The sequence below is a fragment of the Artemia franciscana genome, chromosome 19, assembly GCF_032884065.1.
Source record: "Artemia franciscana chromosome 19, ASM3288406v1, whole genome shotgun sequence".
Lineage (NCBI taxonomy): Eukaryota > Metazoa > Arthropoda > Branchiopoda > Anostraca > Artemiidae > Artemia > Artemia franciscana.
In genome coordinates, this window is record NC_088881.1 from 2037878 (window position 1) to 2051113 (window position 13236).

Here is a 13236-nt window from a genome sequence, read left to right on the forward strand (position 1 = left end):
AGCTTACTGCACCATATGATATTATGGTACAGTATACTCAGACTGGTAGTTACCATGCATTTGATTCGACGGTCCAAGAATATATCCTGTATTCAGCCTATAAAAGAGGGGCCAAGCTCTAAGTTATATGAGTCTATGAGGACTTATATGGTAACCTAGCAGTCACTATTTACAATCTTAGTTGGAGTGATATATATGTTATCTAATCGGTTTATAAGATATTGAGACTATCAATCAATAATTTTATTAATACTAAAACACTATTACAAACGTTAAAAAGTTATTCAGCCCAAGCAGCTTTACTTGTTATGGGCCATACAACACAATAATAAAGCACTAAAAGAACCATAAATAGTACCCTAAATCAAACAATACATATGAAATGAGGATGAGAAAGAATAAACACTAGCATACAGTAGAAAAAAAACAACTTGGTAGTAATTATAATAATAGAAATAAGTAGCAAGAAAGTAAAGAAACACGAAAGACAAGAGTTGACATTAGAACTTGAGGGAAAAAAAAGTAAACTAGGACCTTAAAAGTTAAGAAGATTCCTGAAAACAATTTTATTAAGAATAAGAGAGAGGTATCAGTAAGGGAAGAATTCCAAAAAAGTAGAAACAATAGGAAACCAGGAAACAGGAAAAATAAAAACAAAGGAGAGAGAGAGAGAGAGAGAGAGAGAGAGAGAGAGAGAGAGAGAGAGAGAGAGAGAGAGAGAGAGAGAGAGAGAGAGAGAGAGAGAGAGAGAGAGAGAGAGAGAGATTACTAAACAGAAAAGACGCGACGAAATAGTGCCTTTGCAGAAAGAAATAGAGGGACATCCGAAGGGATGGAAATACAGAAGAGAGAACAATGAGAATTTTTTTCCCATGACAGTGAACGAACAAAACCTATTTGAATATTTCGGCCCTATATCTAAGGACCGTCTTCAGCCAAGACTCTTGGCTGAACTATTCGTTAGGAAGTGATGATGCCTTGGCTATTTTAAAAACTGTATTTTTAACCGAGAATTTTATTGTCAGTGCGTTATTGTTTGTTATTTTCTTTGCTGAAGACGGCTCTTAGATGTAGGGCCGAAATATTCAAATAGGTTTTGTTCGTTCACTGTCTTGGGAAAAAAGTCCTCATTATTCCCTCTTCTGTATTTCTATTATGGAAAGGCAGTGTGGTCTCCGTCATTATATACGTCACGCTTAAAGGGACGGAGTTCTATAATAAAATTGATTGATATACAGGAGACCTCTGAGCTGCTGTAGAAGATCGTTTAGGTAAAATAAATCGTAGAGGATCCCTTGTTTTAACTATTTTTTTTAAACAGCGCAGTAATGGAGCTACAATCGCAAATTGTACGATCACACATAGTTCGTGGTTTGAATCTAAGCCTTGTTTATTATGATGACGCGTAATTATGCCTTGCCATGCCATTGCTCGTCTTGAGTAGAATTTTAAATGATGAATGCTGGAAAATATATCTTCATTTCAACACGGCTAAGACTGAGACTTTGGAAAACTAATCTTTTTAAATGAAATAATTCGACTGATGTATGTATTAGATCCAGAGATACTACTGTTAAGCAGTGTCTTCGTTAGCTTATTAGGACCTCCCCTTCGGGACTTCTGTGCAAGCTACCCGACTGTTCATTGTTGACCCCTGCAAAAATGAATTCCTACGTCATATGGTAGCAGTGTTGGAAAGAAACCCGTTTAAACACATAATTTAGCTTGAATGTGTAACGCAACTGCGCGACCGCATATTCTGTATTTTGGACCTTTCTGTAGAGTGCTTCAGAAATATGATATTAAGCAAATTCGGTCCTACTGCTTTTGTTATGCAAAATATCTGTGGAAGCTACCTTTGTGGACGTTTTGGGAAAACGAGTCACGAATATATATCGTTTTGTTTCCGAAGTTACTTCATGTTGAAGAACGGAAAAAAGTGATACTCCACTTTGCGCGTGTAGTGCCATTGAACATCTCCTTTTCGAGTGTAGCAATTATTCTTTTGCAAAATCAATCCTGATAAAAATCGATGGTTCCCTAGTCCCCTCCCCCATTAGACCTCACCTCCTTTGTTTTGCCTCAGCGAGGATCCAAATCATTCTTTAGAATTGTTTTCCTTGCATGGCAAGACGCAAATAAAATTATTTTATCAATAAGAGAACAAAACAATCAATATAAAAACTGAAACAGTTCGGTAAATGAAAGGATAGGATGCAGCATTAGAATTTACAGTCTACCAGAGGAGCTGATGTTTGCTTCTTGGCCTTTCTGTGCTTTCACATCTCTTCCTGTTTACCTTCCCGGGGGTTTTACCGGTACCCATTCAGGGCCGTTCAAAGGGGGTGCGAGCAACCTAGGCAGCTGCCCTGGGTGCTGTGGCCGGGAGGGGGGGCAGCGCCTTGACTGGGACTTTGCCCACGTTGACCAAATTTTCACTTGTATTCGGCTTTTTTTTTGCTTATATTCGAGTCGTGAGGAAGGCGTTGTAATTAATTTTCCCTTGGCACCACCAATCCTAAGAGCACTCAGTACCCATTTGCCAATTTCCCCTCTGGCTATTATAGTGTTTTGTCAAATAAGATTCGTTCGCATGTTTCTATAGTCGCGAGTAAGACTATTGTTTACATAATTTATCAAGCGCACATCATTGGGTGCGTTCCAGAAGCCCATTATCATTGACTATAGTTAATTATTTGCTATAATAAACAAAAGGTGTTAACATGGTCTTTTGGCACTTATTAATACAAAAATCGACTAAATTGTTTTATTATCTAGTGTTCTTGAACACAAATGACATCAAGTAATCAATTATAATTAATACTAATTTTCATCTGGAGCAGTAGCTGCGACCCTGTAAAGAACAAATCAGGGCCCACAGTAACAGAAAATTTAAAAACACATAAACTGGCTAGTGAGGAAAAAATTGTCATTTATAGCAGATTCAGGAATGGTAACTATTGTATCGATTAGTCTAAATTATAAAATGTTATTTTAAAGACCAATTTATTTGAATTTTTAAATTAGCCTGAAATCCTTCAAAATCACGCCTGATCGGAATAAAAATATACCACTAGAACCACCATTGCCGAGAACTATACAAGAATATTACAGGCCCCTGGCTTGGACAAAACGGAAAACCCCTTTTTTTGCATGGGTAGCACGCACTGATGTACTCTCTTTCGCTTTTATTTTCTTCATTTCTGGCAGGGAGCGGTTTTAAGGGAAACCGAAGTTTCTACTGCACTACAGAACAGCAAAAATAGAGGTGGTGTCCTAGAAATTGTGAAAAAAAGATTTAACATCCATTATCAAGGACAGTGCTAGGGGAAAATTGTCAGCTGCTGTGGTAGCTTTGCCTTGAGATTTTATGATATGGTATCTTGCTAATATAGGATTTTAAAAATCTCATTTTTTTAAGGTCTTGGTGGAGTTTTCGTAATTAAGAAAGGTAAAGCCAAGCTGTATGCCGGATTTTTCAGAAAAACTGCTGAATTCAGACGAAGAAGTTACATCATGGCTTAAATTTGTTGAATCCTCCACTGACTTGTCTTTCTGTTTTTGTTACATCAGACGCAGTAAGTGACTGGTTTTTCGTATAAAATGCCGATGTATTCTGTATATAAGGCGTATACTAACATCCTTTTCAAAGAGCATAGGGAACTTATAAGAGCATAAACTAGCGCTAATGTCGCCGAAAATCACGAGCACCATCTACTTTTGGCGACGTTTTGTCTTTTTTCAGCGTAATAATGCGGTAAATTGCTTTAACTGGCAAAATTATTAAACTTTTAAAAATAAAGTTTTTATTTTAACATTTGTTCTTTACCACTTTCAAAATTAAGGAAATAAAGTCCATCAAAAAAAGGAAAACACATTCTTCTGAAAAATAATTGTCACTATTAACCTTTGTCAATCTTTTGGCACCGAAGACTAAAGGGAACAATGGATCATGTAACAATGTAAAAAGGGATCATGGATAAGGTAAATCTACAAGTGGCTCACAAATAAAAGAATTCCAATGCTTCTTTCTTAATAATAAAAATTTATTTATAGCCTACAAAATAAATAAAACTGTGGAGTAAACACAAAAAACAAGAAAAAAATCATAAACATACGATTCTACAACATAAATAAATGAAGTCAATTCAAAAAATGGCCAAAAGGGCTAAAAAAAAACAATCATTTGCTGAGTTTTAAGACACGATCTGCAGGTAATTGTTTCAGTCGCGAGGGCGCATCAACGATGTCACATTTAGAAACGACTGTATGGTTTTGATACCACCGAGGCAGACGCAGCAAATGTTTAAAATACTTAAAATATCCTGAAAGTATTTTCTTTGTATCCTTCTTGCGAAGGAGGAAAGCAAAACCAGAAAGATTAAAAACAGCAGGGGCACAAAAACTAGAATAAAGACGGCAGAGTCCTTTTCGGTTATACAGACGATTGCAATAAGTGGAATGGCACTTTAATAGATGATAATAACTCGGACAATGTCAATACATAAAGTGGAACATTGGAAATTGAGAACCACTTGGGAGAGTTATGTCGCACAGATCTCGTCATGGAGCAAGATAGCTGGCACGTAACTGGTAAATGATCGTTGTCAATTTTAGAGTCGTCGACATGAACCATTGATGAAAGTAGAGTTGAACCTGACACAATTACATGATCAAGGTTGGACGTAAGACCAACACGACCGTGAATACAAGTAAATAGAAGATCTTTATCAGCAAGATGGAATCCTCCGGGCAGTGAATCGAGAAAGATTTTCAGATCGGTCAGAATTAGATAATAAGTCAGTATTCACGTCACCGGCTAGCCATTTGGTATTTTGTTTTGAAAGGTCACTAACCAGTGTTCGGAAAAATTTGATCTTTACCAATTCGAGGTATTTACCAATTTTGATATTTTCCAATTTTTTATTTACCAATTTGTAAATTTGATATTTACCAATTTTGGTATTTACCAAAATTTTGGTATTTACCAATTTTGGTATTTGGTAAATTTGATATTTACCAATTTTGATATTTACCAATTTTGGTATTTACCAATTTGATCTTTACCAATTGGAGATCTTTACCAATTCTTTACCAATTACGAAATATTTCCAATTTCGAGTCTTTTTTTTACTGTATCATAAAAATGTTACTTGGCTAAGATATTTGTTTTCAGGGTTTCAGGAGCCGAAGGGTTATAAATTTTGGGCCGCTGAACGATTTTCCAACGTCAGGTTAATCATCTTAAATTCAACAAGTCGAAAATAAACGAAAGAGAAATTGAGTTTTCTTGTTATTGTAAATTATTAGTAGACGGAACTATGGTTGACAATGATTTTGTTGAGACCGTATTAATTTGGACTTTCACTGTCAGTTGGTTTTAAATTTTTAGTGTATCTAATATTGTTACTTATTTAAAAAAAAATTCTGTGTGTAGGACTTTGGTCTGGATACTTCAGAAACAGAATGGGAACAAGTATTGGACTGTTGGAAGCTTTTTTCAGATCACGTAAATCATCTAAGGTTCTACAAGTGTAAAATAAATGAAAGACAAATTGAGAGTTTCCTCTGTTCCTGTACTTCCTTAGTGAGCCTCACTGTGGATTGTTGTGATTGTGCTGATTGTGACATGGATTCAGTTTGTGATTTAATAAACTTAACAAATGTAAGCCATCTTGAAATTAAGGATAATTCATTGTATTACACTGATACTTCACTAATAAAATTGACCAATTTCATGCCAAAACTAGTTCACCTTTCAAGATATCCGTACCCTCGGTACAATCTGAACGGTGATGGTACGGATTTTGGATTTGGAATAGTACGACGTATAATTGAACCGAGATGTATCACTATCGTTTCAATTGATGTTTGTGCTGATTAGAAAAACAATGACCAATTGGTTTGTTTACTAAAACTGCCAGATTTGAGACTAACATCCTTGAACCTGGATTATCAGAACTTTATTTTTCACAATAGCTTTGAAGCTGTTATCAATGCTATTGCTACTCACCAAACCAGATTAGTCCGTCTAAACATAGATTTGTTACGCTTTTTTGAAATTTCTAGTAAAACTTTTAACTTTGTCTGTCATTACCTGGAAAATTTAGTTACATTTCGTTCCAATATTGTAGTACCTGATTTCCATGCACTTGAGTATTTAATGTACTACAACAAATTTATAACTTACAAAATAACAACCATTAGTAAAAGCCATTTTCAAAGGTGGGAAATTTTACAAACACGGTTTGATAAACCTTTGAATATGCAGTTAACACATTTAGACATAAAATTTACCTGGTTTCCATAAAATGGAGTGCCTCCAATTTATTGCCTCACGGCTCCTAAAATTGACATTTCTTAGTTTATCGTCATGCCCTTTGGATGAAAACTCATTTAGACTGTTAACTACTAATTTAGTCAATTTGGCTGTTCTTAAAGTGAAAAACTGTTATATCAGCGACAATGTCTTTACTGATATTGGTAAGATGTTGGAATTGATGGTCCCAGACTTAGCAGTTTGAAAAGTGACAAATAAGTTGACAAAGTGAAAAAGTGGCAAATAGTTGACAAATAAGTGACAAATAAGTTGACAAAGTTGAAAAGTGACAAATAAGAAGTGAGTTGACAAATAAGCCTTTTGTCAACTCATAAGTAAATAAGTAATTAGTAATTAGTAATAAGTGATAATAAGTAATAGTAAGTAGTAATAATAATAAAATAATAAATAGTAATAATAATAATAAACAGTTAATTGTTAATAGTTATAGTTAATAGTTAATAAAAAGTTAATAATAAAAAATAGTTAAAATAATAAATAGTCAATAATAATAATAATAAATAGTAATAAAAAGTAAGTAGTAATAGTAAGTAATAGTAATGATAAGTAAAAATAGTAATAAGTAATAAGTAAGTAATAGTAATAAGTAATAAAGTAATAAGTAAAAGTAATTTGTAATAAGCCATTGTCAACTCAAAAGTAAAAACATTTCAAATCTTAAGAGTTATTTCCTAGCGATCATTATCAATTAGGGCTATCAGAGAAATACACACTAGCTCTTATGGATTTTGGTGTTTAGAATTCCTGACCCAAGCATAATGGCACGCCTACCCTAAGTAGTCGAATATGGTATGCCTTTGATAGGTGAACCATGGGAAATGCATGCATTTTGAAAATCATCAAAATTCAAGGAGGATATATAAAAGGAGGACAAAAAACTGCAGCATACACGGTTTTAGAAGATATGCATATCAAATGATCAGCTAATATTGATTGTTGAACAAAAATCAAATAAGGCATTCTTAACTTGAGAGACGAGTTCATTCTGACTTCTTTCAGTCAATAATAACATTTCGATTTTCCAATCAGATTTTACGAAAAATTTAATTTTCCAGTAAAGGCAGAGCATCCAATAAGTCGAGTTGATCTGAAAAGTCGACATCAGTAAGTAGGTACCAAGGTTTTGGGCAATATGTCTTCACAGTCTCAAGCATTTTGCTAGTCACTTCAGGACAATCCTGGAAAGAAAGAAAGAAAATATGACTCATGATTGCAGAATATAATACAAAACTTCAAGGGCATTTAAAGGAAATCACTATTACTTTAGACTGCTTCTCAGCACATTCATTGGCCTTTCCAATGAAGACATTTTTTTCTTTGGCCGTTCAAATTCATTTTTATCATTTTTAGCTCTTCTTTTTTTCGTGAAAAATGAGAAAAAAAATTGAAAAAAAAATTAAAAGTGGCTACCCTCTTAAAAAATCGTAAGTCAAAATAGATTTTGTGGAGCCTATTGACTCAAAAATTTTTTCCATTCTGGGTATTGGGTATCTATTTGATTCAGAAACTGGGCATTGAGTTTTCTCAAATCTACACAATATCGAATGGACCCGTCTTTTTGGGGATTAACACATCCAGTGCTGCATATTCCAAGTTAGAGGTTTTTATATAACTAAAATTTAGAATCTTATTCCCTTTTTCTTTTCCAGTCGTTTTGCTTCTGGGATTCAACAAGGACAGAGGCCTATGGGTTCAATTTCCTTCATCGGTATTCTATGAAAAAAAAAAACAAACCTGAAAGCTATACTAGAAAGATAGTCAACTAAAATAAAATGGGACAATAAAGAAACAGAAATATTTAAAATGGATATTTCGAAAAGGAGGACAAAATTACAGCATCACTGTTCCAATAAGGTTCGATACCGATTATAATTTCTAATTATTTTCTGTTTGGAGCAAACTCAAATAGAAGTTACAATTTACAGTTACCGCTGCTCAGTGTATTTGTTCGCCGTGTTTGATAATTTGCCCTGTCATTGAGCATTTTTTAAAACATTCTCTGGGCGGTTGTGTGCATATTCAGTATATTTTATAATTAGTAGTAAATGAAGAAAGGCAAGTCAAGGACTCAAGAGGACGGGAATAATACCGATTGGCGATGAAAAAATTATTTTTGGAAGACACTATAAGTTGTGGCGGAGTAACAAGGAAAAACACTTCTTTGCAAAAAAATGGACACTGATGTGCCCCCCTTTTTTTTACTTTTTCTTCCAAAAAAGGAAAAGGAAAAGAAGAGAACGGCAAAAAAACCTAATCACTAATTTAAGGCTAATAAGAAAAGCAAGATAAAAAAAAGGCCGCTATGACCCGATAAAAAAAGCTTCGAACATAGAAAAGGGGTCAAACTTGGTATGTGTCTCTACTTTTTTTTTACCCTTTTCTTCCGAAAAAAGGAAAGAAAAGAAGAAAGCGGCAAAAAACACAAATCACTAATTTAAGGCTAATTAGAAAAGCAAAAAAAAAAAAAAAAAATAAAAAAAAAAAAAAAATGGCCGCTACAACCCAATAAAAAAGCTTCGAATACAGAAAATGATTCAAACCTGGTATGTGTGTCCACTTTTTTTTACTTTTTTTCCAAAAAAAGGAAAGGAAAATCACTAATTTAAGGCTAATAAGAAAATCAAGACAAAAAAAGCGCTACGACCCGATAAAAAAGCTCCGGACACAGAAAAGGGTTCAAGCCCAGTATGTGTCCACTGATTTTCCTTTTTTTTCTTTCGAAAAAGGGAAAGGAAAAAAGAGAACGGCAAACAATCTATATCACTAATTTAAGGCTAATCAGAAAAGCAAGATAAAAAAAAGCCGCTATGACCCGATAAAAAAGCTTAAAAACAGAGAAAAGGGTCCGAACCCGGTATCTGTGTCCACTTTTTTCTTTCAAAAAAGGAAAGGAAAAGAACAAACGGCAAAAAACATAAACCACTAATAGGCTAATAAGAAAAGCAAGATAAAAAATGGCCGCTAAGACCCGACGAAAAAGTTTCGAACACCAAAAAGGGTTCAAACCCGGTAAACTCCCGGATACGGCCCTGACTGCTACCCTTTCAGTCCCCTCCTTTCTGAAAACTAGATTCCTAATCTTTTACACAATTACTTCAAGAGCGGACACTCTAAAAGAAAAAAGAATTTGATAAAAAGTTTACAATTTCCTTCGAAAAGACAGGGGTTAATTATTCATAGAATTCAATCTTAGCTATGAAAGGATAGCAGGACATTTAAAACTATTGTAGAGCAAGAAAACAACACACTCTTGCAGCTTAAAAATTAATGATATGTTTTAAAATTTTAATTTGTTTGCTTTTATACATAGGGGGTACATAAATTTAGTCTCTAGTTTTGGAATTCAAAGGTACGACTGACAGTAGAGGAAACTAGATTAAACAAAGAAGTTAAATAAGTTTATTCAAAACATTTTTTTTTTATTTAGCTATTGTTTATAGAGTTCTATTTAAGAACTTATCCATATCAACTTATCCTAATCATTTTTTTATTGATGATGAATTACGGTATTTTATGCCTTAAAAACAATTTGCTTCCGTAGCAGTGTTAGTAGTCTCAATAGAAGTAGTAACAGTAGTAAGCACATTATGCCTTTCGGTTATTTCAACATCCCCCTTGACATTCCCAGGAAGTTCCAACTTAATACCCATCCCGGTTCCTGTTATATGGTTCCTACTACTACTACTACTAACAACTCACCGCAGCACCAAGCCGCCTGAGGCCAACACAGCTACGCACGCTCCTCCTCCATCCCAATCTATTCCAAACCTCCCTCTTTACATCCACGCAGGAAGTTGCTATTTCCTTAAAATCTTTATTTATGACATCCTCCCACCCCAGACGAGGAAGACCTGCTTTTTGTTTAGCCTGAGACGGTTGGCCAAAGAGGACAATCTTTGGCAATCTGTCATCCTTCATTCACAGAACGTGACCTAGCCATCTCAACCTTTCTTTCATTACAGCCCTAGAAAGCGGGATTGAACCACATTTTTTGTACAGTCTACTGTTTGAAATGTGGTCAGTCAGTACAATCCGTAAGCAATTTCTCTGGAAAACATCTAGTAAATCTTCATCCGCTTTTCGGAGCGCCCATGCTTCAGAGCCATATTTGACCACCGTCATCACTGTAGCTTCCAATATTCTCATCTTGGTTTGTAGACTTATCTTCCTATTCTTCAAAACTTTTTTCACTGTGAAAAAACACCCTAAGCCTTGGCTATTCTACTTTTAGCTTCTTCACTGCTTCCACTGTCTTTACTAATAATACTACGAAGTTATGCAAAGCTGCCCACCTGATAAATATTTTCGTTACCCAACGTCACCTTTTCTTCTTCACTTATTCCTAGCCTTAGTGACTTAGTCTTCTTAACGTTAATTCTCCAACCTATTCTATCACCCTGAACTCGCAAAACCTCTAGAAGTTCATTCATTTTATTCACACTTTCATCTAGTATGCTTAACGTATTTTCTAAGAGGATTTGTTTGTGGCTTAGCAATTTACAACTTCACAATAATCAATTTACCATTTCTACTTGTGCAATATAAGAAATTGTTCAAAGAGCCTGTTGGTCTTGCGGATGTCGCTGATCTCTCCCCACAAATTCAAAGGTAACCAACATGATACATTCGTCTTTGGTAATGATATCCTAATCGTCTGAAAAAAAGACCAATTGAAATTTTCTTCTATTTTTACCGCTTTGAATCTGGTGTTTCAATCGGTTCTGATCAGTTTAATAAAAGAGCCTGTTCTTTTTTTTTTCTTCCTCAATCATCTTTTTCTGTTGAATTTTTTTTTAATATTTCTTCTAATTTTCTTTCGTTTCGAATCTGGGATTTAAATCTGATCAGTTGTTCAGTCTAATAGCGGTCTTTTCGTACATTATAGAAGAAACCTAGTGGAAACATTCAATTTATTTCTGGTGCAACATTTTATCCGTTTTTTTCAAGCTGACTTGGTTTTTCTGTTCACAAAATGTTGATTCTGTTCACAAAATTGTTATTTCCTTTAGTAAGAAATATGCCCAGACGTCCATAAATAAATACAAATTTGTTGTTCTAAAAAAAGTTTAAACAATGTTTGTTTATTTCTAGCGGCAGCTCTCCCAAATGTGTCCCAATGCAGACGTTGACCCAGATTTTCATTAGGCTCTCTAATATGGTCTAAAATCCCTTTTACCCGATTTTAAAAATAATCACCCCCGTTCCATGACTTAGTAGCCAGAACAGGTTCCAAAAATCCATCTGTAGTATTTCCTTCTCAGCAGAAGTACTCCTAAAGTAAAATTACCTTTTTATCTCCTCTTCTGTATTAAACATTACAGAACCAGAATTCTTGTTTGTATTTTAGAAAGCCTCTATTCTTTAGAAAGCTATATTTGCTTCCAGTTAGACTGCAATGCATAACTGCTATTTCACTTTGCCTGTTTTGTATCCTGGAGGGGAAACAAACCGGCTACTGAACAATGATCCCCGTTCTTTAAAACACCGTATTTCTCACTTTTTCAGAAAAAAATATTTTCTCATTAAACTAACTTATAGAGGAATATAATTGAATATAAATCTTAATGTAAACAGTAATCTTTCGCATTTAATCTTCTTTTCTTCTCTTGATCTATATTTTGTTCGTACTATTGGTATATTTTTTAGGCGTTTTTTAAAGAATATTATTTTTAAATGGAAAATTATATGATATATTTAAAAAATATTTTAAATGATCGTCTATTGGCGAATTCAGCCAACTTTTAAGGTTCCTACTTTCATTTTCTTTGCCTCTCTTAGTCTAATCTTTGCCTAAATGAATCAATGTTGGTCCAATTACTGACCCTTTTTTCTAGCATTATTTTCTTTCTCAGATATTTTAAGCTATCACTAATTTTCAAGCCCAATAAACTAAGAATTGAAGAGTAAAGCGTTACGATTATTGTTACTACTTATTCTCTCTTTCTTAAACTTAGTTCTCTTAAAATCAAGCTTTTTTCATTTTTTCGAGTGTTTTATTTTCAAGTTTACTAGTTTTTAGACTCTTTTTTACTAATATTATTTTTGATATAGAATATTTAGATGTATATTTTGAAACGCTGGAGCCTGAATGCCCTTTTGCAAACCTATATGCTAGTGTTTTGATTTAGTTAAAGGTTCCCCTAAATACTCCCTGAAAGTTTCACCTTAATACCATAAGATTCAGGAGTAACAGTAATTGTAGTAGTATGTATATAGTGACTTTTTGGTCGGTTCAACATCTCCCAAAACCCACCACTGAAGTTTCTCCTTAATACACCAAGTTGTTCCTGGGATATTACTCATACACCCATTTGACAAACTACTTACAAATAGAGTTTGATTTAGTTTAATATTGTCTTTAAACTTTACCTCAATATACTTAGCCACAGTCTGTGTTTCCTCTTTTCAAACAATCTGTAAAACCTTGGGGATTTTTGGAAGGTAATCGGTAGATGGCTCTAAAGATTGAGTAGAATTTTTAGTAGAAATGATTTTTATTTTGTATTATGTTTTTGGAAGTGTTCGAGTAATTTGCGAATACAGTACCACATTCTAAAAGTTCAGAGAGCAGATCTACAGGAGCCAGAAGCGATTCCGGAAGAAAAACGGGATTTCCTCGAACTTGGCAAAGAGAAGCAGTTCGAAGCCCAAAAAAATTAATGAAACATATTTGATTTTGAAACTAAGTATAGTCGTATTTCATTCAGACACTAAAACTGCTGAATCAAGACATTTTTTCTACCATCCCAAAACAGTTATTCACGAACGATAAAGGGAAAACGCAAAGTTGCAGCTCATTAATATTCATATAACTGCAAAAAAATATATAAAATTAGCACAACTTTCAAATACATACACTCCATTACATTTATTAAAACAAAGGAATACCTGGGTTC

At 34.1% G+C, this 13236-nt stretch overlaps 1 protein-coding gene across 8 annotated transcripts in view; it reads right to left on the reverse strand.

Annotated features, from left to right (window-relative positions):
- Positions 1–228: 228 nt before the first annotated feature.
- LOC136039159 (uncharacterized) overlaps positions 229–13236 on the reverse strand; it is a 32502-nt gene continuing 19494 nt past the window's right edge. For 4 of the 8 annotated variants that reach the window (XR_010620381.1, XR_010620384.1, XR_010620383.1 and 1 more), the window contains exons 4-5: positions 10864–10994; positions 229–7518 (exon numbers count right to left, since the gene is read on the reverse strand). Coding sequence is in view for 3 of the 8 variants with exons in the window: in XM_065722666.1 (XP_065578738.1) it covers positions 10869–10994 (126 nt within the window). In the remaining 5 variants the exon portion in view is untranslated. The remainder of the gene's footprint in view (positions 7519–10863; positions 10995–13236) is intronic. The other 4 variants (XR_010620382.1, XR_010620385.1, XM_065722664.1 and 1 more) reach the window with 1 other exon arrangement.